At 63.1% G+C, this 24344-nt stretch overlaps 2 protein-coding genes across 4 annotated transcripts; both read left to right on the forward strand.

The window, feature by feature from the left end:
• Positions 1-5982: 5982 nt before the first annotated feature.
• DGCR6L (DiGeorge syndrome critical region gene 6 like) lies at positions 5983-13286 on the forward strand. The gene is made up of 5 exons (XM_075433947.1): positions 5983-6135; positions 6209-6369; positions 7091-7191; positions 10461-10601; positions 12396-13286. The coding sequence occupies exons 1-5, from the start codon at positions 6029-6031 to the stop codon at positions 12477-12479; spliced, it is 594 nt and encodes a 197-aa protein (XP_075290062.1). The 5' UTR covers positions 5983-6028; the 3' UTR covers positions 12480-13286.
• Positions 13287-17261: 3975 nt separating this feature from the next.
• Positions 17262-23219, forward strand: SLC7A4 (solute carrier family 7 member 4). Of its 3 annotated transcripts, none has more exons than XM_075433499.1 (5): positions 17262-17329; positions 18261-19298; positions 19391-20067; positions 20807-20973; positions 21500-23219. In XM_075433499.1, exons 2-5 carry the CDS (start codon positions 18317-18319, stop codon positions 21783-21785), a joined length of 2112 nt encoding a protein of 703 aa, XP_075289614.1. In that variant the 5' UTR covers positions 17262-17329; positions 18261-18316; the 3' UTR covers positions 21786-23219. The 3 variants fall into 3 exon arrangements, with proteins under 3 accessions (XP_075289614.1, XP_075289616.1, XP_075289615.1); XM_075433501.1 differs by having other exon boundaries at positions 20865-20973; positions 21500-21781; XM_075433500.1 differs by lacking the exon at positions 17262-17329 and adding an exon at positions 17982-18155.
• Positions 23220-24344: the final 1125 nt, after the last annotated feature.

Consider the following 24344-nt stretch of genomic DNA (forward strand, 5'->3'; position numbering starts at 1 on the left):
CCCGCGGGGGGCAGCTGGTGGGGCTGTTCTGTGGCTGCAGCCTTTCCCTCTGCCTGAGGTGTGACGAGACGCAGGACATCGATATCAATATACACTGCAGGAGTATATACTTGTAAATACACACACACACAAATACTTCTATATAAAAATAAATAGATATACACGCCAGGAGCAAATTTTTTGAGTATGTATGTGTATATATACACGTACACTTACTATACACTCCTGGAGTATGTAGTATGTACACTTGTATAAGTATAGGTATATACACTTCTATATTTTACATGTATGTAGACTTATATATTTTTATGTATTTCTATTGAGTTTTATATACATATATGTGTGTGTACACGTATACACACTTAAGTATTTGTGTAAGCTCCAGGAGCTGAAGGTGAGGGCGGCCAGGGTGGGCCAGGCCTGCCCCCAGCCCACGGCGTCCAGGTGCCAGCCCCGTGGCAGAGCCACCCAGGCACCTCCCAGCACCGTGCCCACAGACCGGGTCTTCATGACGTTGAATCCAACAAGCGCTGTGCTGGGCATGTCCCAGAGGACTTGGGGTTTGGGGATCCACGCGTACCAGGTCCCCCAGCATGGAGCCGGTGGGGACCCGGGCAGGGGTGCGTCCGTTGAGGACTTCACCTCCCTGCACCATCCCGAGCCCCGCAGCAGCTCTGGGCCCTGCAAGCAGGACCTGGCATCTCCCGAAAGCCATTTTGTCACCGCCGATAGGCACCCAGGGCTGGGAAAAGGCCACAGTCATGCTCCTCTGCCCTGTCCTCTGCTGTAGCTCATCATGTGGGCCAGACTGAGGGCTTGTCGGGGTCTCCAGGAGACCCTCTGCAGCCCCCTGACCCTCCAGCCTGAAGGACGGGGAGCAGGTGAATGTGCCGTTCTGGGGGGACGGTGCTGTGCCCTGAGGGCATTACAGAAAGCACGAGCGTGCTTGCATCCAAGCACACCCAGCAGGAGAGGAAGAATAATTCGGCAGAGGAGAGGCAGAGGCATCCCCACCGCCGCTACCTGGTTTTCCCCGCGCCGGCGCTGGCCCAGCCACACGCCGTAGCGCGCCCAGCCTTGTTTAGTCTGTGTGGGAGCACAAATCACTGCGCAATGTCATCGCTCTGCCAGGGTCTGGATTTCATTAGCAGCCACATGATCGGCCTCGGCTGCTGCGGGGGGCTGGCCACGCTCGCCCCGCAGAGCTGCGCAGGGTGAGGGGCTGCGGGCCGGGGCGCGGGGCTGAGCGGGCGCCTTGTCTGCGGGCGAGGAGCAGCAGTCGCCTCGGTGGGACCGGGGCTTGGTCCCCCTGGGGCGCCTGGAGACCCTGAGAATGTCCTTAGGGGAAGGGAGCGTGGCCTGAAGCTGTGCCCTGCTAGCGTGGCGGCTGTGGGGGCACAGCAGGGCTGACCCCCTGGAGCAGCCGTCAGCCCACGAGAGAGGGCCTCGCAGGTCACCCGTACCCCTTGCACCCTTCTGCACCCCGCTGCATCCCTTGCACCCCTTGCAGCCTGCTGCACCCCTTGCAGCCTGCTGCACCCCTTGCATCCTTTGCAGCTCGCTGCATCTTTTGCATCCTTCCACCCCCTGCATCCCATGGCCCCTGCGCATGACTCGCAGCCAAGCCCACATGCTTCTCTCTCTGTCACGTGGAGACACGAGGAGCTCCCGGGCTGCTGAGCCGCAGCAAACACGAACTGGCCCTGGCTGAGCACCCGCGTCTCCTCCCGGGGAAGGACGTGCAGTCAGGACCTGTGTGGGCTGCATCTCCTCCGAGTCCCCAGGGGTGCTCAGCTTGGACAACCAAAGCCCAGCCTTGTTTTCTGGCACACTCCTGACCACGCACGCTCCTCCCGGCAGGTCAAGCCCAGCTTTTCCGGCGTGGTAGTCCTTGCTCTGCTGGCTACCTCAGCAGCCAGTTGGGAAGGGAGCACAGAGGTTTCACCCGGCACCACCGACAGCCAGCGACCACCTCAATCCAGATCTTATTTTAGCTGCAGCTCAGGGGTGAAATTCCCGTTCAGATGTTCAGCTCCAGAGGCCAGAGCAGGGGAAACCCATTTACTCCGCCGTGTTTAAATTGGAATAAATCCGGTGAGCCCGAGGCCGTCAGGCTGCAGCAGACCCAGCCACTAGCTCCCCTCACCCAGGGGACGAGCGTGCACGAGGCAGAGGTCAGACCCAAGACTGATGTGGCCCGAAAAAGCAGGGGAGGAGGCTCGGGACGGGCAGCAAAGCCACTGCCCTGGGTGACCACACACCCAGTGCCGGACGGAGACAGGGGGCTGGTGCGGGAGAGCCTTGCCAGGGTGTGGGGGGCTGGTGCAGCTCTCAGAGGGTCCAAGGAGGAGCTGGAGGAGGCTCAGGGAAACCATCCAAACCAAGCCGGGTGAGGAGGGCAGGATCCAGCCTTGAGGAGACGAGCTGCCCCGCGACCCGGCCCTGCAGGGTTTGCTGCTCCGGGAGCACCCTGGCTCCATCCCCGGCTCAGGTACCAGCCAGGGACCAACTGAGTGCACCGAGGCTTCGGCTGAGCGGCTCCGAGTCACCGGCGACAGCACGGCCGGCCGAATCCACGGCTGTGCGCTGCGAGGGGACCCGCTGGTGGGATGCTCTCCGGCTCCCAGCCCGAGCCCCAGATGATGCCGCCTTGTCCCGGCCCCACGGTAAAAGCAATAAAGCCACATCCGGTGCGAAGGCGGTGGTGCAAGCCAGCTCTTGCGGGGACGGCTGGCTGCCCGGTGAAACCACGCTCGCCGAAGGCTTGGTGGCCACGGGGGGAGCTCCGGGCTCCAAGCCGCGACTCAGAGCCGAGGTGACGTGGCAGCTCTCCCGCGGGGACACCGGGCTCGGGCAGCCATCTCCTGCAGATGGGTTTGGGCTCGGGTGTCTCTGGAGACTTATTCCTGATTGCAATGTTCTCCGGTGGGAAAAGCGAGCAGTTCTGCTCCATGCACGTGGGTGCCTGCTTCCACTGCCATCTCTGCTCAACTCAGGGTCCAGCAAGGCCACAAAAAATGCTGTTTTCCAGCATTTCTGAGCATGCAAATATGTCCTTTCGAGGGAAGGTCACTTCCTGGACATCACAAGCCAACTGCAGGGTTGTTTCTGCTCTCGAGCCCCTGGGTCCAGCCACCGTGCTCTCCTCCTGTGTGCTAGCAGGTCCTGGGGAGCATGGGAAGGACCCATGCTTCCTGCGCCCATGCTGTGCCACCCGAGCTGCTTGTGGCACTGCTGCAGACACCATCGCCTGGTTGGGTGACCCCAGCTTGAGCCCACACCCCAGCAGCCTCCTGCCCATCCCAACACACCGTGATGGGCTCTCTGCCCGGACCTCCTGGGGCACACGGAGCGTGGGACACCCCCGGGTCACCCGCGCTCTCCAGTCCCCATGCATGCCACCCACCCGCCTCCCCCATGCTCCCAGACCCTGCCTGGGGCTGCAGATTGTCCCCAGCGGGCGACCTGGCTGCTCGCCGAGCTTCCCCCCTCGACTCGAGGCACCGCCGTGCCGCTCTTCCCTCTGTCCCCGTGGCAGCCCTGCAGGTCCCAGCTCCAGCCCCATCCACCACGCGCGCTCGTCCCGCATCACCGCCGGCGTCCCGCCGCGTCCCAGCCCAGCACGAAGGCAGCACGACCCTGCGCAGACCAGCTCGCTCGCGGCACACGCAGCAGCTCAGACGTCTACTCCAGGTGCCCCAAAAGCCCTGCGCTCGCAGCCCCGAGCCTGCCCACCCGCAGCGAGCAGCGCCGGAGCCCCCCGGGCTAACGAGCAGCGCAGGGGACCCACATCTGGTAGCGATTGAGCAGGGAGCAGCGCTGGGGAGGGAGGAAGCGCAGATTTCCTGCGGCACAAAGGAAGGGAGAGGAATGTCCGCGGCGGAGCGGAGGCCCCGGCGTCCCTCTCCCTCCGCCAGCTCAGCCGCCGAGCCTTCGCTAGGGGTGCAAAGGCACCGGATCACGCCTTGCTCCTTCGCCGGCACCGGTGAAGCTCGTGCTGGGGAACGTGCTCCCCCCTTCCCCGGGCTGAGCCCCCCTCCCCGGCGGCCCCTCTCTCCGCTCCCCGCAGCTGCCGTGCACAGCTCTCGCAGCCGTGCCAGCCCTGCAAGCCTCACACGCGGTCGCTCCCTTCAGTCTGGTGCTGCTCAGGGTCAAGGTGCAGACCCTGATGCTCAGCCTCGGGGTCAAGACCACCCTCCCACGCCCGGACACCACAGGGCTTCGACTCCCCCCCGAAACGGCCTTGGGAAGAGAGCAGAAGCCCCAGCGAGGCGGCGAAGGCAACGGGATGCAGGCAGGGTCCGCTGCGTGCGGTGGCGATGGTGGCGTGACGCCTGGAGGGGACAAGGCAGGCTGCATTCGGGTCCTCACCGGCGCAGGCAGCCGTGTCGGGGCAGGCAGCTTCCCGGGCCCTGTGCTGGGACCAGGCGAAGTCTTGGCCGCCATCCCCGAGCACCCACCGCTGCCGGAGGGATCTGGGGTTTCATTGCTGGGGGAACCGCCTGGGACAGCGAAACCCCGCGGCAGCAGAGCTCTGGCTTCAGGTGACACCGGGGGAAGGGTATTCAGCAAAAGCTTCTGTCAAGTCTTTGTGGCGGGGGATGGCGAAGCGTCAGGGATGCTTTTACCCCGGCCTTTCATACCACCCCGGCTGGAGCTGAGCAGCACGCCTAACAGTTTTTAACTAAAAGACCCTTTTTTCCACTCCCCAGGAGCTCAGCAGGCTGCAGCCGCCCGGGGCTCTGCGCCACGGCTCTGCCGCCAGCAGCTCCAGCACGGCAGAAACCTCTCGGCAGGTCCCGGGGACGGGGTTGGGGTGATCCCGCCTGCTCAGAATGGAGGGCAACCGGCCCGCGGGAGAGCTGCTGCCGAGCTGGGGGCCGGGCAGGACAGACGGACAGGCAGGACAGACGGACGGGCAGGACAGACGGACGCAGCGGGGCAGACTCCGCGAGGCAGCGGTCTAAGCAGCCGGGGGGCGGGGGGATCTGCCACCAGCCCAGCCAAAGCCTCTCCAGCGTCTGGGGTTCGGGGATCCTCGGGTGGAAATCCGGGGCAGCCAGCCGGGGGGAAAACAAACCCTGGGGCAGCTTGGAGATGGAGATTTCAGGGACGCCGTGTTCGCCTGGGGATGCCCCGTGTCCTTCCCTGACGCGGCCATTTCTACCCTCGAGCAGGCAGCGCAGCTTTTGAAGCCACGTTACAGCCAGTGCTTTCAGGGCGCTTTCAATACGTTTCAGCGGTTCTTTCATTTTGCTGATTGAAGCCCCGACCCTTTCCACACGGGCCGCTGGAAGCAGTTTGCGAGTCGGCCCGTGCTCAGCCTTGGCCTCGTCACCTGCGCCCAGGCGCTGGCGGGAACGAACCGCTGGCACCGCAGCGCCTGGCACCGCAGCGCCTGGCATCGGGACGCGCTCGGAGGGTTAGAGGGGACCCCCGCAGCCGGGCGGGCTCGCCCTCCGTGGGGCCCCGGTGAGCCCCCGAGCGCTGCCCTGGGCTCAGGGCTGGAGCCAAGCACCCGGGAGCGACGCTCCCCCGCTGCCGGGGTCACCGCGCCATGAGCCGCGGCAGAGCCCCCGCGCAGGGCAGCCCCGCAGCTCCGGTGTGCGGTGCCTTCAGCCACCCCCCGGACACGGGACGGGCCGCGGGGACCGCGGGGAACCCCCCGCCCTGGGGAGGGCGCCAGCGCCCGCGGTCACCGGCACGGAGGCGGGGCTGGCGGAGGGGGCGGGGCGAGAGGCGGGGCGGGGGCGACGGGGTGGTAAAGAGGGGCGGGGCGGTCGGGGGGGCGGGGCGGTCGGAGCGGGGCGGGGCGACGGGGCGCGGTAAAGTGGGGCGGGCAGGAAGGGGCGGGGCGAGACGCGGCGCGGGCGGGCGGGCAGGGAGGGGCGGGGCGATCGGAGAGGGGCGTGGCTACGGGGCGGTAGAGCGGGGCGGGCGGTAAGGGGTGGGGCATCGCGCACGCATGCGCCCGGCGGGGCGGGGTGGCGCGGTGCAGCGGAGCGGCGGGTGCGCGCCCGGCGAGGCGATGGAGCGGGGCGGCGAGGCGGCGGCGGCGGAGCTGCTGTCCCGGCAGCAGGAGCGGCACTATCGGCTGCTGTCGGAGCTGCAGGCGCTGGTGAAGGCGCTGCCCAGGTAGGGGCGCGGGGGGGGCCCGCCCGGCGCGGCCCGGCGCGGCGCGGCCCGGGCGCTGACCGAACCCCGGCAGCCCCTGCCAGCAGCGGCTCTCGTATACGACGCTGAGCGACCTGGCGCTGGCGCTGCTGGACGGGACGGTGTTCGAGATCGTGCAGGGCCTCCTGGAGATCCAGCACCTCACCGAGAAGAACCTCTACAGCCAGCGCCGGCAGCTGCACAGCGAGCACCGCGGTCCGCGCGGGGGGGCCCGGCCCGGCGGGGGGGGACCCGGGGCCCGGCTGGGGTCGGGGCAGTCCCGGGGTCGGGGAGGGGGGAGCCCGAGGAGAGGGGGCCGGGGGGGGGGCACTGGGTGGCAGGCGGGGGGGGGGGGGAGCAGCAGGTCGTGGGGTGGCCGGGACGGTGCAGAGGGGAGGCGGGGGGGAACGGGCACTGGGAGGTGGCGATGGGGGCACTGGTGGGGCGGAAGCGGTGATGGGGGGCGGCGGTGGGGACACTGGCGGGAGGAGGTGGGGGGGCACTGGGGGAGCAGGGATGGGGGCTCTGGGGGGCCACGCACGGTAGGGAGCCGGGATGGTGGGCACTGGGGGGAGGAGGTGGGGGAGCACTGGGGGAGTGAGGAGGGGGGCAGCGAGGATGGGGGGCAGGTGGGGGGTGGTGGGGGAGCGGTGATGGGGGTGGGGATGGGGGCTCTGGGGGGCCACACACTGTAGGGAGCAGGCGGGGGGGCGATGGGGGGAGCAGGCGGGGGGCGATGGGGGGAGCAGGCGGGGGGCGATGGGGGGAGCAGCAATGGGGGCAGTGGGGGTGCAGGTGGGGCGGCGGTGGGGGCGGTGGGGGGAGCAGCTGGAGGGCGATGGGGGGGGCAATGGGGGAGCAGGCAGGGGGGCACTGGGTGGGGGCGGTGGGGCGGGGGTCATGGTGGTGCCCTGACCCGCGGGTGGTTGCGACGCAGGGCTGAAGCAGGAGCTCTTCCACCGGCACAAGGAGGCCCAGCAGTGCTGCCGGCCCCACAACCTGCCCCTCCTCCGCGCCGCCCAGCAGCGGGAGATGGAGGTGAGGGGGGGTCCCCCGGGGCTCGCAGCCCCCATGCCGTGGGGCAGCAGCATCTCCAGGGGGTTTCACCAGCTCCCCCTGCCCCCCCCCAGCCTTGGGAGCGCCCAGCCTCCCCCGTCTGCTGCTGCCAGCTCAGCCCTGGGCTCCCCACCCCGACTTGGGGGTACTCTGTCCCCCCAAGGTGGGGCAGGGGTCAGGCTCTTGCCATCCAGGATAGCCGTGGTCCAGGCATGACCTAGGAGTCGTGGAAGTTCAGGAGCCCACGCCAAAAGAGCAATGCTCTCCACAGTGCTTTAACGAGTCTTCGCTGTAAGACGGGCTGAAGCCTGTCTACGGGTAGACAGCAGCTTGATAGGAAACACAGAGAAGGTGTGTGAAATCTGCCAGTACATCATAGCAAGTAGAAAGCAGAGAATACTCAGAAAACTTTATTTTCCTTAGTAGCGCTGATAAGGGGGAATTGCCTTGAGGTACACAGGCATAGAAATAGTTGCTTCGAGCATCCCAAGGCCTTTGGAGAAAGGCACTTCAGCACAAGCAGCCCGTTCAGTCCCGGAGGGCTTATCTGTGTGTTAGTGATAAGACGGAGGCGGCTTTGTACAGTGAAGCAAACTGTAAGTAGCTAGTTATTTTAATTGGTGGGGTATAAACGCAGGGGGAAGTTGCTTTACTCGCGTAAGGCGGGCAGATAACTGTTCAAACACGGGCTGTTCCGTGACCTTTGCCCGTGACACGCACCGCGTCAGCGTGCTTTGGTGTTTCCACGTCCCTCGTTTGCTGTCGAGGTGACTGCAGTCAGGCTGGACCTGTTACTTCTGTCTCTGAGTAACTTGTACTTGCCACAAGTACTAAGCTACGCTACCTGTTCTAAAGCATTTCCAGTGTTGTCTTCGCTCATTAACTAGGCCATATATGTGTCGTTTCTTGTCTGACGTGATGCGCAGCTGCTTCCTGCTTCCTTCCACCTGCCCCCTGCCTTTCCTCTGCCAGGTGTTACCAGAGTTACTTCTTCACTGCTTTATGCTCTGACATTTCTGCTGTAGAGCATTTCGGGGGTAGATCGGTCATCAGTAACAATTGGTACGTGTCTAATCGGAGCTGCCCTCTGTGGTTAAAGGTCTCAAAGACCAGCTCCCACAAGATAGCTTGAGATTTGTGCTCCTGGGAGGGGCAGTGCAAGCCGTGTTTTTCGGATGTTTACCTTCCTAGTGGAATCCATAGCGTTTAAAGAAGCTTTCCCTATTATATAGGGGCACCAGCCACCAGAGCTGAAGCAAAAGCTGGTGTTTAAGCCTTATTTTTCTCCAACATTCTGGCGCTTTTCTGTAGCCCAGAATTGGGTGCCAACCCCAAACAGCGTGTAGCCACTTAAATCTGTGTTCTCCAAGCCCAAGGAAGGTCAGTCCTCCAGCCCAGTGGGTGGAAGAGACAATGGTGTGGTGCCTCCTCCTTCCCCCAAGGCAGCTGGGAGGAAGGAAAGTCTTTGGGGAGCGAGAGGTTTGCATCCTTCGAATCTGCCACACAGAGTGTGAACCTCTAGGCCGAAGAACGTGTAAGGACAGAGCTTTCTTAGGTTCGTTAGCATCCCCTGGAGAAGGAGGCAGTTAGTCCCTCTGCCTCACATTTTATTGAGCCTGAAGTTGTCTTGAGTTTCTTTGCGCTTATTCGAATAAGGGTCCTGCCCCAGTGTTCTCTGTGGAGCAGCTGATGCACAGTAACCTTTTGGTGGGTCACAGTCCTGTGTCCTCCTTAATAGCGTGTAGTTCTGCGAAGCTTTCCCAAACCTGCGGACATATTAAAAATGTAAGACGCTAATTGACTTGTATACATCAAGAAAAGCAACATGTGGTAGCTCCTGCTCTGTGTAAGTAATAATTCCTCTTCATTTAGGTCAGGCCTGTTGCAGACAGTCGCTGATAATGGCCGTGCTGTGGACAAACCTCGGCTCTTTTCCAGACTCTTCAGGACCCAGAGCTCTGTCACTCAGGGTCTGGGTTTTCCCCAGGTCTTGTAGCAGCACGCAGGCTTTCTGCTCCCCGCTCGGAGGGATCTGCCCAGGGCTTGTAAACCACCAGCCACTGGTGTAGGAAATCCCAGACTTTGTGACTTCTCCCTGTCTCTGCAGCTTACCGCTGTGAGTGTTTCCAGTTGAACGCCTGCCTCTGTTTACTGAGTTACCAAGGGGCAGCATTGCACAAGTAAAATGTTGAAACTTGTGCCGTTTATTTAGTGGAAGAGAAGGAGCCTTCCTTTGTATTTAGACGGGACTCGATGCTTCCTGACTTTCCCTGTGGCTTGCGAAAGAAGCTCAGTGCAGCCCGGTGAGGTCGCATTGCCTCTCCTTGGCACCCACGTGGCTTCTTATTTGAGCTGGGCTCTCCTCACCCCCTGCCACCCTGCTCTCTTCTCCCGTCTCCAGCAGAGTTTCTGGCAGGTTGAGGTTTCCCCCAGAGCTGGCTAGCAGTGCCCCTTTCCGCAGAGCATGCAGGTGCTCCGTTTCTTCTTCGGAGGCAATGCAGAGGTTGCTCTGCTGAGGTTCAGGCAGATGTCGGCAAGGCAGGAGGGGCTGTCTTCTCCTGGTTGGGGCTATTTTGCAAAGTCCTCATTTGATAATGTTCTCTGTCTACCAAAAATAGAGTCCCAGCACACCGTAGTCCCAAGCGAGACTTCAGCTTGCCATTGTCAATGCAAAATAAAATGCCTTTCCAGTAGCAAAGTTAGGTTTTTGAGGAGCTCGGCTCCTTTAGTGAATAAATGTGATGTGGGAGTGAGTCAGAGCTCCAGCTCTGTGTGTGAGTGTGCAGGGAACATGGGGGCTCAGGGAGGCATCCGTGCTGGCCCCGCAGTGAGCGTGGGTTACTCCAAGTCTTTGGCCTCGCCGGTCCCGTGAGGGGTGTGCGATTCCTGGGCTGCCAACTGCCTCTGAGCTGCCAGAGTGCCCAGCCACAGCCTGCCGCGCGGACGCCTGTTCAGATACCAATCTGTTGACTGTGGTCTTTCCTGGCCTCCAAACACACGGAAAGCAGGCTGGGCCCAGCGCTGTCGCTGCGTTTTCCTGGGTGGTAACTTTGCCGTAAGACAGGGCGAGCGGCGGAGGTGAGACCCGGGGCCGTGCTTGCTGCCCTCTGCTCTCCTCAGGACTGGTCGGAGCAGGAGCGCTTCAGGAGCCGGTCACTCTTCAGTTTCAGTAAAAGACTTAGGGACGAGAAAAAGATAGGAGGACTGCAGATGTTGCGCTGTGTTTTTCCATCGACTGTTACCTTTTTCAGGCTGTGGAGCAACGAATTCGAGAGGAACAGCGAATGATGGATGAGAAGATTGTCTTGGAGCTGGACCAAAAAGTGATAGACCAGCAGAGCACTCTGGAGAAGGCTGGGGTGTCTGGCTTCTACATCACCACCAACCCACAGGTCGGTGTTGAGGCAGGGGTGCAAGATCTGACAGTACTCTTGTGTTAATGTCTTCATTTTTTAAAAAAAATCTTGCTCTTAATGAATTCTGCGTCGCTGGGTCAGAAGGAATGATCCGTCCTTTGCCCCATCAGCTGATGGGTGGCAAGTACCAGGTTTGTAATGAAGGAGCAGAAACCCGTTAGACAGGGCGACATCCCCAGCTTTCTCCAGTATTCATCCCACTGTGGAGGGAGGAAACCTTGTGCCAACAGCCTGCAGTCCTGTGACTCTTGAACAGGCCTGAATAATACTAAAATAGGTGGCTGCGTAGGTTGATCGCTTTTGTACCTAGCTGAGCTGTACAAATTGCCTTCAGGAAGTCTTTTTGTTTGGCACCTTATTAATTCTTACACGTGACTTGGTGGTGATGATGATCTCAGACTGATTAGAAAGTTGTTCTCAGTTTCCACGGTGCATCTGCTCTTAAAACTTGTGAGCAATCGCCTGGGTTCCTCTCTGTTATCTTAACGCCACCGCAGGAATGAAAAAATAAAACTTCCAAAGTCCCGTTGTAATGCTGCAGAAGTTTGCAGGGAATGCAGAAACGGGCTGTTCTTAACTCTGTTTTTTCAGCTGATTAAATTTCGCTTTGATAAAGACCTACTAGTGAGAAAAGGCGGCTTAAACCACGATAGTTCAACAGGCGTTTTCTAAAACCCACACGATTCCCGGTTGCGTAGCCTTGAACAAGCCTCTTATTTTTCCTGTGCTGCTGTTCCTCATCCGTATAATGAAAGCAGCGCTTTCTCTCCCCTCCTGCCCCTGCCTTTTATGTGATTTTTGCAAGTAATAACTCTTAGCAGGGCTCCTGTTTGCTGGTTTGTCTGTACGATAGCTGGCAAACCAGACCCAGACCTTGGCTTGTACCTGTGAGTGCCGCCGTCGTGTCGGAAGTCCCTCTGGGATCTGTCGCCCATGCGCTTCCCATCGGCTGATGCGTTTCCTCCCACTCCGTTGTACAGAATGCCTGCTTATGCAGTTGATATATTCTTACCGAAATAGATTTTTATTTCCATAATGTAATGTCTGCAAGCCTGAGTCACAGAAGAGCGTTCACTGAATTAGCTGTTCCACCGTGTAGTCTCTGCGCCGAGCGGCTTGTGAGCCAAGCGTGAGCAGAGAGCCAGCGGGCGGTAAGGAAGCTGTCAGCTGGTGGTGGTGGCTACAGGAGGCAGCGGCCTCCGCGTTGTCGCAGTCATGGAAGAGGGAGTTTTCGAAGGGGAATGAAATGCCGAGAGGAAGCACAGCAGCGTGTTGCACATGCCTTGGACTCTGCTCAGAGAGCACCCATCGCGATCCCTCCTGCCCTGGAACAGGAGGAGGATGTTGGAGGTGCCGGCAAGGAGTGAGGGGAGGGGGCTGTGCCCCCCGAGAGCCTCCTCGGGGTGTGTGGCTGCTGTGCAAGGGGACCGCTGCCCGCCCTGGAGGGGAAGCCGCAGAACTGGCTGGCCCTCACCCCGTCTATCACTAAATCACGGTCAAGAAGAAGAACCTTTCTGAATCCCTCATGGATCGTAAAGCCCTGGGGTTCCGAAGGCAGCTGCAGTTTGCAGCAGGTCTCTTATTACTGCCCTGTATTTTATGGAAGTCTGTGAACGAGATGACGGCTTTGTTTTGTGTCTGCGTGCTTTTTCTCTTGTTCCCTGAAGATCAGTAGCGCTCGAGTGGGTGGTACAAACCAGTCCTTGCCGCTTCCTGCGGCAGGGAGCGGGGTCACCTCATTCTTGCAGCAATGCCTCTCTTCCGTTGCAGGAGCTGACTTTACAGATGAATTTACTGGAGCTGATTCGGAAGTTACAGCAGAAGGAATCCGAGTCCGAGAGCGCTTTTTCCTGAACGAGCAGATCTGCTGTTTATTTTCCAGAGTTTTCTTCCGACTTCCCTCTAGTGAATAGACTGTTAGTGCGTTTGCTTTACGTTGTGTCAGGAAGACGCTCCTGGCTGTAGAGGTAGCTGAGGCCCGCAGATAACCTTAGAGCAGGGGCGGGGGGTGGCTGGGGAGCATCAGGGTCCCTCTCTGGTCCTCGGAGCAAGGCGCGTGCTGCGCGTCTCCCCAGGACGAGAGGTGACAGGCCGTCGGTCTGCCCCAGACAGCCGGCGGCTCGCTGGGGACGGGCACCGAGGCAGCAGACCCAGCCCCGCCGCCTGTGGGTGACCGCTGTGTGCGGGTGGATCGAGCTGAATGGGTGAGCCGTGCCATCTCCAAATCGCAGCCCCCTCGTCCGATTCGAGGAGGGGGGCGGCGAGGTCTGTGGCAGGGGCTGGGAGAGCGCGTAGCTGCCGTGTCGGACAGGGCAGGGGACTCGCCGCCTCGCCGTGGCGGGTGGCTGGCAGCTGGGGAAGAGGTCCACGGACTGTCTATGAGAGGATGCTTCTGGGCGTGTTGAGGCAGAAGCAGCCTCGCAAACGGGCAGACCCTTCCCAAGGAGACCTGTAGCCAGCTGTCGGCATCAGCTTTGTTAAAGGAGGGTTTCAGGCCTCTGCCCAGCGTTACTGGGCTGGGACGTTCACAGTGTTCCCACCTGACTCGGAGAGCAGAGAAGGCTTCAGTGCTTTTGCTTTGTTACTTTAAACCGGTTTCCAAATGGAGAGAAATAAAATGTTCTGTCCTGCCTTCCAGGGCTGCAGCTCTCTACATGTCAATGATTGCGATGACGTTTGTCCCATCCCTGCGTGACGAGCGTGGGGTTTGGGGTGCAGTAGGTTAAGGCTGGGAGGGGAACCTTGAGCGTTCCTGAGACCCTTCAGGGCTGAGCTGCTGACCCCGAGAGCCTGAGCCGCGTCCCCAGGGCTCGGTGCACAGGAGGAGCTGAGGTGCTTGCTGAAAACTCGGTGAAAGATTGCTTCGAGTGCGAGAGGTGTGTTGGTGCCGGGCAGCGTGCGAAGCTGGCTGCCCGTAGGAAAGGGGGTGGTGCAGGGGAGAGTCTGCAAGCAGGTCTGTTCTTCACAGGTGAAGTTCAAGTGGGATAAGCTGTCAAGGGGGGCTCAAAGACTTGGGCCATGGTGTGTTGGAGGGCTTTGATTACACCCGAGTGACTGCTTAAGGGTTTTCTGACATCCCCAGAGCACGGCTTGTATTTGGCAGGTGTCTCCTGCGTGTTGCTCTCTGCTTTTGCCTCCGTCCTCTGCTGCCGCAGCAGTCCCTTCACAGCAGAAGGCAGGGTGAGGAGGTGCGGTGTGCTGTCAGCCACTGAGGCCGGGAGATGGGTTGGTGCCCCTGGCCCGGGGTACCGTGAGCCCTCATGTTCCCACGAAGCAGATCGCTGGGCTGGCGAGCGAGCCGGCGCTGAGCTGAGAACCAGCTCAAGTACGGAAACCTGCAAAGGCGTCACAGAGCTTGCGAGCGGCCTTCTGGTGGGCAGAGGTGGTGGTGGAGGAGTTGGCCACTTCTGCAGGCAAACCCGCTGAAGTTCGGCAGCTGCAGGGACCAGAGAGGCTTTTGCAAATTCAGGGCTGAGACCCCCTCCAGTTTCCATCACGGGTGGGTGTCTCTTCCCCCGGGAGCGTTGCCGCTGTGGTTTAGCAGCTGGAGATGAGCGGTGCTGCTCTTGTCTCTAGCTCCTGGATGAAAATCCGCAGCTGGGAAGTGGGCCGGTGTGGGACCTGCGCCATTGCAGGACCCCGCGAACCACCCCGAGCTGCGTCGCCCCTTGGCCCTCGGCAGGGAGCCCTGCACTCGGCTGCTGAAATGGCGAGGAGCGGGGTGGGCAGCGCTCCCCTCCGCAGACCGCCTCGCCCTGCCCGTGGAGACACGTACCCACAGAGCAGTCCCTGGCGCTGGCGCAGTGAAGGGAAGGCAGCCCTGTTCCTCTGTGTGTTGCCAGAGCCGTGAGCTTCCCGAGGTGAGGATGAGGAAGGCAGGGACGAACGACGGGACCTGCTACAGGGGAGGGCGCTGGCTGCGGGGGGGGGGGGTAGCGCTGCCTCCCAGAAGAACCCCCCTTCTTGGGCACAGCACCCTTGCATTGCTGGAGCAGCTCGGGGCAGCTGATGCAGGGGGTCGGGGTCGCTGCCACCGTCTCTCCGGGGCAGCCGGTGCGGGGATGGCGGCCGGCGGCTCCGCCACTGCCATGACAACGGCAGCTCTCCCCTTCCCGCTCCCACCGCCTGGCTGCCGATGGCTCTGCCAGGTGGCCGCTCCAAGACGGAATTTTCCACGCCTGCGGTTAGGCCGTGGTGCCGAAAGGCTTCCTGCGCGAGGGGGGGAGCGGCAGGGGGGTCAGACGTGGTTGACTGGTGGGAAGGGTTATCTTTAGGGAATAAAGCGCCTGGGATAGCTCGTGGTCGGGGGGTATTCTGTCGGCACAATTTCAGCAGAGGAAAACTTGCTCAGCCCCTTCCCCCAGGCACTGCAGGGTGCAGCTCTGTGGAGAGGGACCTGGGTGTCCTGGTGGACGACAGGTTAACCATGAGCCAGCAGCGTGCCCTGGGTGCCAAGACGGCCAATGGGATCCTGGGGTGCATCGCGAGGAGTGTGGGCAGCAGGGCGAGGGAGGTTCTCCTCCCCCTCTGCTCTGCTCTGGGGAGGCCTCATCTGGAGTACTGTGTCCAGTTCTGGGCTCCCCAGTTCAAGAAAGATGAAGAGCTACTGGAGAGAGTCCAGCGGAGGGCTACGAGGATGAGGAGGGGACTGGAGCATCTCTGCTACGAGGAGAGGCTGAGGGAGCTGGGCTTGTTCAGCCTGGAGAAGAGAAGGCTGCGAGGGGACCTAATATATGCTTACAAATATCTGCAGGGTGGGGGTCAGGAGGACGGGGCCAGACTCTTTCCAGTGGTGCCCAGCGACAGGACAAGGGGCAGCGGGCACAAACTGAGGCACAGGAAGTTCCGTCTGAACCCGAGGAAGAACTTCTTCCCTCTGAAGGTGACAGAGCCCTGGCCCAGGCTGCCCAGGGAGGCTGTGGAGTCTCCTTCTCTGGAGATATTCCAGACCCACCTGGACGCGGTGCTGTGCCCCCTGCTCTGGGTGACCCTGCTTGGGCAGGGGGTTGGGCTGGGGGACCCCCAGAGGTTCCTTCCAACCCCAACCATTCTGTGATACGACCCTGAGGACAGACAGATATTTTTCCAAGCGAGTGCCTTTGTGTCAGTAAGGGGTGATGCCTTCCCGCTGCCGTTGTGTCATTGCCGGGGTCGGAGCTGGTGAGAGCGACCCAAAGGAGCTGGAAGTGCTGCCAAGCATTGCTGGGTTCTGGCTGTCTCTGCTCACCTGGCTGCGCAGCCCCCGAGCTCTCAACCGGTGCCCCGGGGAACGCGTGGTTGGGGACTCCTTTGGTGGCAGCTCAGGTGGCTTCAGCCGCCCACGGAGCTGGACCTTGTGTGCCAGAAGCAACGCGGAGAGGGGATTCACGAGAGGATCGAGCTCCCCATCCTGGTGCGAGGTGACTGATGGGAGAGGGACGGCTCTGTGCCAGCCCCATGTTCACCCACCCACGAGCTGGAGGAAGGCAAGTGATGGGCAGCAGAAAGGGACAAGTCCTGTTTCCTGCTTCCTTTATCCGTGCTTTGGGCTGATGAGGAGGACAGCAAGATCCCCTCTGCATCAGGAGGTCGATTCAGCGTGGACAAGGGTGAATTTATGCAGGTGAGAGCCCTTAGTGTTGCATGGTGGGCTCCGAGTTGACCGTTACCACTCAGGGTGACATTTGGGCTGATGACTGATGGGTCCATGGAAATACCAGCTTTAGTGCTCAGTAGCCATCAGAAAGTGAGATATTAGGCAGGGAGCAGAGAAGAAAACAAAAAGCATTTTGCTGCTGTGAAGTCAATGGTGCACCAGCACCCGAACACTGGTCCCTGCATCCCAAGAAGGGCGCGGGAGAGCTGGAACAGGTTCTGCAAAGGTCCCGGGAACACTGGAGGTCTGGACCACCTTCCAGCCAAGCTGGACTCCTCCGTCTAAAGGTGAGGTGCCCAAGAGGGGACAGGGCAGGGGTAAAACTACAGGTGCCGTGGAGAAGGACTTCACTCTCAGCAGGTGCAAGGGCTGGGGTGCTCGATGCAGCCTCTAACAGCAGGTTCAGATGGAGCAGGGGACGGCGCGGGGCTAGAGGAGCAGAAGGTCCGCGTTGGTTCGAGGGGAGCGAGGCAATTCTGGGAGAGAAGCGGGGATGGGGCGCGGGGATGCCCCTTCCCGAGCCGCCGGTGCCTGGAGCCAGGCAGGCGCGCAGCCGGCCCCGGCTCTGTGCCCTTCCCCGGGCGCCGGGACTGAGCTGGCCGGCGCTGCCCCGGGGCTCGCCCCGCACCGCTCCCCTCCCGCCACCGTCCCGCACCGCCGCTCCTTCGCGGCGAGCGCCCGGGCGAGGGGCAGGCCCTGCGGGGAGGGGCAGCCGCGGGGGAGAGGAGCGGGGCTCAGCCCCCCGGTTCCGGCGGCCGGGGACACCCCCCCCGTCGCCCCCCCCCCCCCCGCTGCCCCCTTCCCGCGCGGCTCCGGGTGCGGAGCCCCGCCCGCCACGCTCTCAGTGCGGGGCCGCGCACGCGTCAGGCTCTGCAGGGGGCCCGGCCCTGCGCGCGGCTGCGGAGGGGACACCGGGGGAGGGGGACAGGGCCGCCCTCGCACCCCCCCCCCGCATCCCCCGCCCTTCCGCCGGGCCGGGGGGGCGGAGCCGGGGCGGTGGCGGCGGCGCGAGCAGGTGGGGGCGGGGCCGCTGCGGAGCTGCGCGGTGCCCCCGGCCGCGCTCGCGCAGGTGAGCGGGGGCCCGGGGGAGGGGGGGGGCGGTGCGGTGCGTGGGGCCGGGGGGAGCGCGGCCGGGGGTGAGTCCGCAGCCCGAACCCCCGGCCCGGGGCTCCCGCCCGCCGCCACCCCCCGCCGCGGGGGGGATGCGGGCTCGCCTGAGCTGCGGGGCGGTGGGGCGGTGGGGCGGGCCCCCCGGTGCAGCCAGCAGTTCCCTTCGCGGGGGTCGGGCAGGGGGGCCGCAGCCCGCGGCGCCCTCCGGGACCCTCCGGCCCCCGAGGCGGGCGGACCCGGGGACGCGGCTGCGCCGAGCGGGGCCCGGGGTGCGGGGGACGCGCGCGCTGCCAGGAGGGGCATCCCCGGGACCGCAGCCGCCCCGCGCGGCCGCCGTGGGGTGGCACCGGGGGTCCCCCGCGCCGCGGCCGCCAGCCGGGACGGGGCCCGGCAATGGAATGCCCGTCCCGATCTGGCCGTGGCCGCCGCGTCCTCACCGGGGCTGCCCCGGCCTCCTGCCGCCGCAGCGTCGCGGTGCGGGGCGCGGGGACGCGCTGCCCGCCCCCTCGGCGGGCTCCCGCACGCCACCGGGAAGGGCGGGGGGGCCTGGAGTAAGGTGGAGGGGAAGCAGCCAAGAAACCTTCAGCGGGGTCGGGCAGCCTGGTCTGGGCTTTAGCGCGGCTCCGTTTTAAGAAGGAAACCCGGGAAGGTGCTGCCCTTGGGGTGCTGGGGTTCGCCTCCCGGCTGGCGCACGAGCGGGGGTCCCTGCACGGGGGGCTGGCTGTCCCGCGCCACCACCCCGGAGGGGGACGCGCTCCGGTGCTGAGCCCCACGCCGGCTGAGGGGTGAGAGACACCTTGAACGTGCCCTGGCGGCTTCTCCACCCTGTCCCCGCCACTCCGTACCTCCGCGCGGGAGGGGACGCTCACACCTTCCCGCTCTCCTGCCAGGTCTCGCCGCTGCGGACCCATCGCCCTGCCGGAGGGCAGGGCCTGCTGCCCCCAGAATGGCTCGATGGCTGCCTCGCTCCGCCGACCTGACCCGCTTCTGCCAGAAACTCAACCGGGTGAAGACCTTGGAGGACGACATGATGGAGACGTCCTTCAACAGATGCCTTTCCACCATCGACTTGACGCTGCTGGGCATCGGGGGCATGGTGGGCTCCGGGCTGTACGTCCTCACAGGCACCGTGGCCAAGGAGATCGCCGGCCCCGCCGTCATCGTCTCCTTCATCATTGCTGGCTTCGCCTCGCTCCTGGCTGCTCTCTGCTATGCTGAGTTTGGAGCCCGGGTACCCAAGACGGGCTCTGCCTACATGTTCACCTACGTGTCTGTGGGGGAGATCTGGGCCTTCCTCATCGGCTGGAACGTGCTGCTGGAGTACATGATCGGGGGAGCCGCGGTGGCCAGGGCCTGGAGCGGCTACCTGGACTCCATCTTCAACCACAAGATAAAGAACTTCACCGAGACCCACGTGGGCACCTGGCAGGTGCCGTTCCTGGCCCACTACCCTGACTTTCTGGCAGCCGCCATCCTGCTGGTAGCCACCGCCTTCATCTCCTTTGGGGCCAAAGTGTCCTCCTGGCTCAACCACGTCTTCTCGGCCATCAGCATGGGCGTCATCCTCTTCATTCTCATCATGGGCTTCATCCTCGCACAGCCCAAGAACTGGAGTGCCCAGGAGGGCGGCTTCACCCCGTACGGGTTGTCGGGCATCATGGCCGGCACAGCCACCTGCTTCTACGCCTTCGTGGGCTTTGACGTCATCGCGGCCTCCAGCGAAGAGGCCAGGAACCCCCAGCGGGCTGTCCCCAGGGCCATAGCTTTCTCCCTGGGGCTGGCCACTGGGGCCTACATCCTGGTGTCAGTGGTGCTCACGCTGATGGTGCCCTGGCACACGCTGGACCCTGACTCTGCCCTGGCAGATGCGTTCTACAGGAGGGGCTATGCCTGGGCAGGGTTCCTGGTGGCCGCTGGCTCCATTTGCGGTGAGTACAGACAGCGGCGGCGGGAGCGATGCGGGTTGGAACCGGGGCGGTATGGGTCTGACGTGGTCTTTCTTCTTCTGCCTATCCCTCAGCGATGAACACGGTCCTTTTGAGCAACCTCTTCTCCCTGCCACGCATCGTCTACGCCATGGCCGAGGACGGGCTCTTCTTTCAGGTCTTCTCGCGAGTGCACCCCCGCACGCAGGTGCCCGTCATTGGCATCGTGGTCTTCGGGCTGCTGATGGCCCTGCTGGCCCTCGTCTTCGACCTGGAGGCCCTGGTGCAGTTTCTGTCCATCGGCACGCTGTTGGCCTACACCTTCGTGGCTGCTAGCATCATCGTCCTGCGCTTCCAGCAGCAGAAGGTGGATGTTCCCGCACTGGCCGCCGGTGCCCGGCCCAGCCCCGAGCCCCACGAGGGTCCATCTGCCAGCGAGCTGAAGGAGTACGAGTCCTTCTCCGACAAGCTCCAGCTGGTAGACAGGGACAAGAGCAAAGAGCAGCGGGAGCCAGGGCAGCTGAAGGCAGCTTTTGAGCCCTATCTGGAGTTTCTCAGCGACTTCTACCCAGGTGAGGTGGTCACGGTGGCTGTGGTGACCCTGATGGTGTCCGCCATCTGCCTCTGCTCCGTCCTGGTGTTTGGCAGCACTCACCTTCACCTGCCCACCTGGAGCTACTCCCTGCTGCTGGTCCTCTTCAGCCTGGGCTTCCTGCTCAGCCTCCTGCTCATCTGGGCGCACGAGCAGCAGCGCGGCACGCAGACCTTCCAGGTACGCCCCGGGGGCCGGCTGGGACTAGTCCTTCTGCTGGGGTCGGTGGGGTGGGAGCAGCTCGGATGGACCCACGGGACGCCCCGGTCACAGCAGTCTGGTGAAAGCACCGCAGCTGCTGAGAGAGGAGGAGGAAGAGGAGGAGGAGGGTGTCAGCGAGCACTGTGTGTTGGTGCCTGCGGTGTCTGTCTGCATGGTCACCGGTCCCCAGGAGGGGACATCCCCAGCAGCTCTGTGTCCATCCCACCAGATTTCTCCTGCCCGCCCTGGGCTCCCTCTTCTGCGTCCCCACGACCCCCCGCTCCCCTCCTGCCCATCCCAACTCCTTCTGCTTTTGGCCTGCCCTCGAGCTACGCGGTGGAGGTCTTTTCTTCAGCCTCCAAACCACTTTTGTGCTTTCTGTGCCCCGCTCCCCTCCAGTTTCCAGCCTGTCTGGGCCCCGGTGCTGTGCAGCCGTGTGGACAGTGACACTGGTGGTAACACCACCTCCGTGCCGTGCCCTTGCCCCGGCTTCTCCAGGGAGGACCACGTTGGCTCTGGATTGCTCTGGGAGCTTGTCTGGTGCCTCTGGGCTGTTCGCAGAGCCCATGCCCACCCCGCCAGCCCGGATCCCAGCTCCTGGCTCCCTAACTGTCTGTTGTTCCTTTTGGCTGACTTTTTCCCAGTAAAAATGTCATTTTCAGGAAGCCCTTTGTCCACCCCATTTACCAGTGCTGGCTTTTGTCTTTATGGCTTTAAGGATGGGGAACGTGGTCCTGCAGGTCTCGCTCCCCCCCCCGGCTCCTTTTCTCCCGCAGATCCCCCTGGTACCCCTCTCCCCGGCGCTGAGCATCGTCCTCAATATCTATCTGATGATGAAGCTCAGCTACATGACGTGGCTCCGCTTCGCCGTCTGGCTGCTCTTAGGTGAGTGCTCCCGCGGCGGCGTGAGCCCCGGGGCGATGGCAGCTGCTTCGGGGGAGAGGGGCACCAGGCTCCTGCCGGCACTGGCCGGCATCTCTGGCAGCTCTTCTCGCCCAGTGACGGGTTGACACAGCACATGGTGCCCCTTTCTGCCTCCGGTTCCCCTGTGGAGATGCAAGCCAGGGCTCCCAGCATCCCCCTGACCCTCTCTGGTTCCTGGAGCGTTACAGCTTGTTCCTGCTAAGGTTTGGACCCTCCTCCGAGCTCGGCACCAGAACCACCCCCTGCTCCCAAGGCAGCTCCCTAGGGCTCAGGGCGTCCTTCCCAGCAAGGGCCTTCCCCTCCCCGGGGCTGGGGGTGCCCCCCTCGCTCTCAACACGATGCAGGATCCTTTCCCCTCCCAGAAGCAGCTCCTTGAGCTCCCCCCACCCCCCCCCGGTGCCGTGGCTTGTGCTGCTGTGCCGGGATGCTGGGGATGCCGGCCGCCGGCCGGGGCTCAAGCTGGTGCTCTCGCTGTGCCCCGCTGCAGGCCTGCTCGTGTACTTCGGTTACGGCATCCGGCACAGCAAGGAGAGCCTGCGGGAGCGTGGGCCGCAGCGCGCCAGCGCCCGCTACGTCGTGTTCCCCAGCGGCAGCCTGGAGGAGCGGGTGCAGGCCGTCCAGCCCAGCTCCCAGCCCGCCGCCGCGCTGCCGGACACCAACACCGACGACTGCAAGAGATGACCCCCCGGGGGACGGGGCACCTGGCTGTGGGAGCATCTGACCCCCTCCCCGCAGCGAGGGCAGAGACCCCCCCCTCCTCCTGGTCGCTCTGACAACGGGGCCACTGGGCGTGTGGCTGCATCCGCAGACGATGAGGATGCTCACCCTTCCCCACCCGCTCCCCACAGAGTTGGGGGGGAGGCTGCCTCCCTCCCTCCCCATCCCCAGCACTCAGGAACGGGGTCTCGGCCCCCTCAGCCCTGTGCCCGCCCCGCTCACGAGGGGCCGCGTCCTCCCCACCTGCCCCCAAGCACACCCCGGCACCATGCAGCCGTTCTCCCTTCTGCTGGCCCGCCTGCGCAGCCGGGGACGCAGAGGGTCCCCGGGGGTCTGGGCCAGCAGCCCAGGGCTGCCCATCCCGGGTCTCGTCCTGGCTGCAGCGTGGGCTCTTCCTGCAGCCCTGCAGAGCCCCCCGGCCTCCTGCGGAGCCCGCCCGCAGGAGACAGGGGCCAGAGACGCTTCCACGCTGGCATCGCTGCCGTCCCATCCCCAGGGCCGCTCTCCCACGGGGCTGGGGCGGAGGGGGCTGAGGGGCAGCTGGGGACATGAGGTGGAAAAGGGACGTGGTTGGCGCGTGTGGCTGGACCAGAGCCCCGGTAAAGCCGGTGTGGGCTGGCACAGTAGAAGCCCAACTGCACGTTGCCAGCCGCTGGCATCGGCTGTTCCAGGGTGGGCTGGAAGCCTGGCTGTAAGGTGCTGCCGTGGTCCTGCCAGGGCCAGGCTCTTGCCCCAGCCTTGAGCTGGGTCTCGGTGCCCAGGAGCCCAGATTTGTCGCCTTGTCCCTGGAGGTCCCCGGCAGCATCCCTGGGCTGGGCTCCCCGCTCCCCTGCACCCCAGCAGCACAGCCTGCGCTGCCGCCTGCCCTGGGGTGGGGGGCTCAGCCCCCTGTGATGCCCCTCGAGGGCTCTCTGTGGCTCAGGATGGGCTCTGTGAGTGCTTTTCGGTATTGCCCGCTCCCCAGCGAGCATCCCTGTGTGCTGGGGCTCACCTGGCTGCCGTGGTGTCAGCGGGGGTCCCCAGCAGCACTGCTGCAGCCACCCCGGCTGATTTGCCCATGGGCAGCCTAAACTGGAAGGGAAGGGGGTTTTAGCTCATTTTGGAAGAAATATGTGGAGGAAGCAATCAGTCGAGCACGAGGTTGCTGAGCTGCCAGGCCTTGCAGCATGGATGCTCTGCTCCCTGCAGTCGTGCTGGACCTGCAGGGTCATCTGCATCCTGCCAGGAGCCAGGGACTGCGGGTAAGCTGGTCCTATCGCTTCTCGCTGGCCATCCCTGGGGGCCTGGGGGGGGTCTCTGTACGATACGCCGGCTCCCTGGTGAACCCCTCCATCTGCCAGCGCTGCTCCGTGTCCCGCCTCGCCCCTTCGCTGCCGCTGCTGCCACCGGAGCAGCGCATCCCCGCCGTGCCGTGCCCTGCTTGGCACCTCTGTGTAGTGGCTTGTGAGCAACGAGCTGACTCGGTCACCCTCATAAATACTGGTTCTGCAGTGGCTGTGGTTGGTTGTGCTGTGTGTCCCCTCCCTGGAGTCCATGTGGGGAAGCTGCTTCCCCAGCTGACACTCAGGAAAGACCTCGAAAGCTTGGGGAAAGGGACGGTCGTGCTACCTGCAGCCATGTTCCTCCTGAGCGCTGCAAGGGCTGTGCCTGGGGCATGCAGACCCTGCCCGGGGCTGCTCTCTGGCACTGCGGGGCAGGGACCGGGCACGGCGCGTCACCGTGTTGGCAGTCTGGCTTCCCAGGTGCCAGCACACGCTGCCAGAGCCGGGCTGGCACACGCGAGCTGTGCAGCGCCCAGGCGGGCCCACTGCGCACTGAGAGCAGCTCTGCTCTTCGACGCTGGTGTTTCCTGCACAAGGATGGGCTCTGGCTGGACCCGTGGGAACTGGGACCCCCGAGGGGCTGGGGCAGCTGTGCGAAGGTAGCCTGGAACTGGAGCTGTGCAGATACACAGACATAACTCTGCTCACCCAGCCGGCCTGAACCCCTTTGCCAACAGCGGGGACGGCGTTGAGCAGCACCAGGGCACGTTCACTAAAGAGGCCAAGGGTTAGGAGCTGAATGGATGGGAGGACTTGTGAAGCAGTGCAAATAACGGGAATTAAAGGGTGAGTCACTTGAGATAACCCACAGATACCCCCCATCCTCACCCGTGGTTGTTCACTGGGGACGTTTCCTTCCCGTGATAACAAAGTCATTCTTTGTTAAAAAAATACTCAACAGCTATCTGGGGAGACAGACAGACTTAACTCTCCTTATCAGCTGGTTTTAATCTCTGCTACAGATCCATTGTCAACAGGATAAATGCGAGTAGAAAGAACCTTGGTGATAACTCAGGAGCAAGGCAGCCCAGCGCAGCATTGGGGAAGAGCAGTAAAAGTCCTAACAGAGCAGGACACACTGAGTTCCAAAACACTTTTTATGTTCTCTTTTGGAGAAAAGTCGATAGAAGTCACATCGCAAAATACTCTTGGCTGTCGCCGGGGTCGGGCTCACCTGGCACGGGCTCTCAGTCAGCCTTTTAAACTGGCAAAGAGTTGTCGAATGAGCCTTGTAACCACTGATATTTAATCTACTGAAAAACATTCATTTGTAAAAATGCAGGGAAATTACTG

This window comes from Opisthocomus hoazin, chromosome 12, assembly GCF_030867145.1.
Source record: "Opisthocomus hoazin isolate bOpiHoa1 chromosome 12, bOpiHoa1.hap1, whole genome shotgun sequence".
Taxonomy (NCBI): Eukaryota; Metazoa; Chordata; class Aves; order Opisthocomiformes; family Opisthocomidae; genus Opisthocomus; species Opisthocomus hoazin.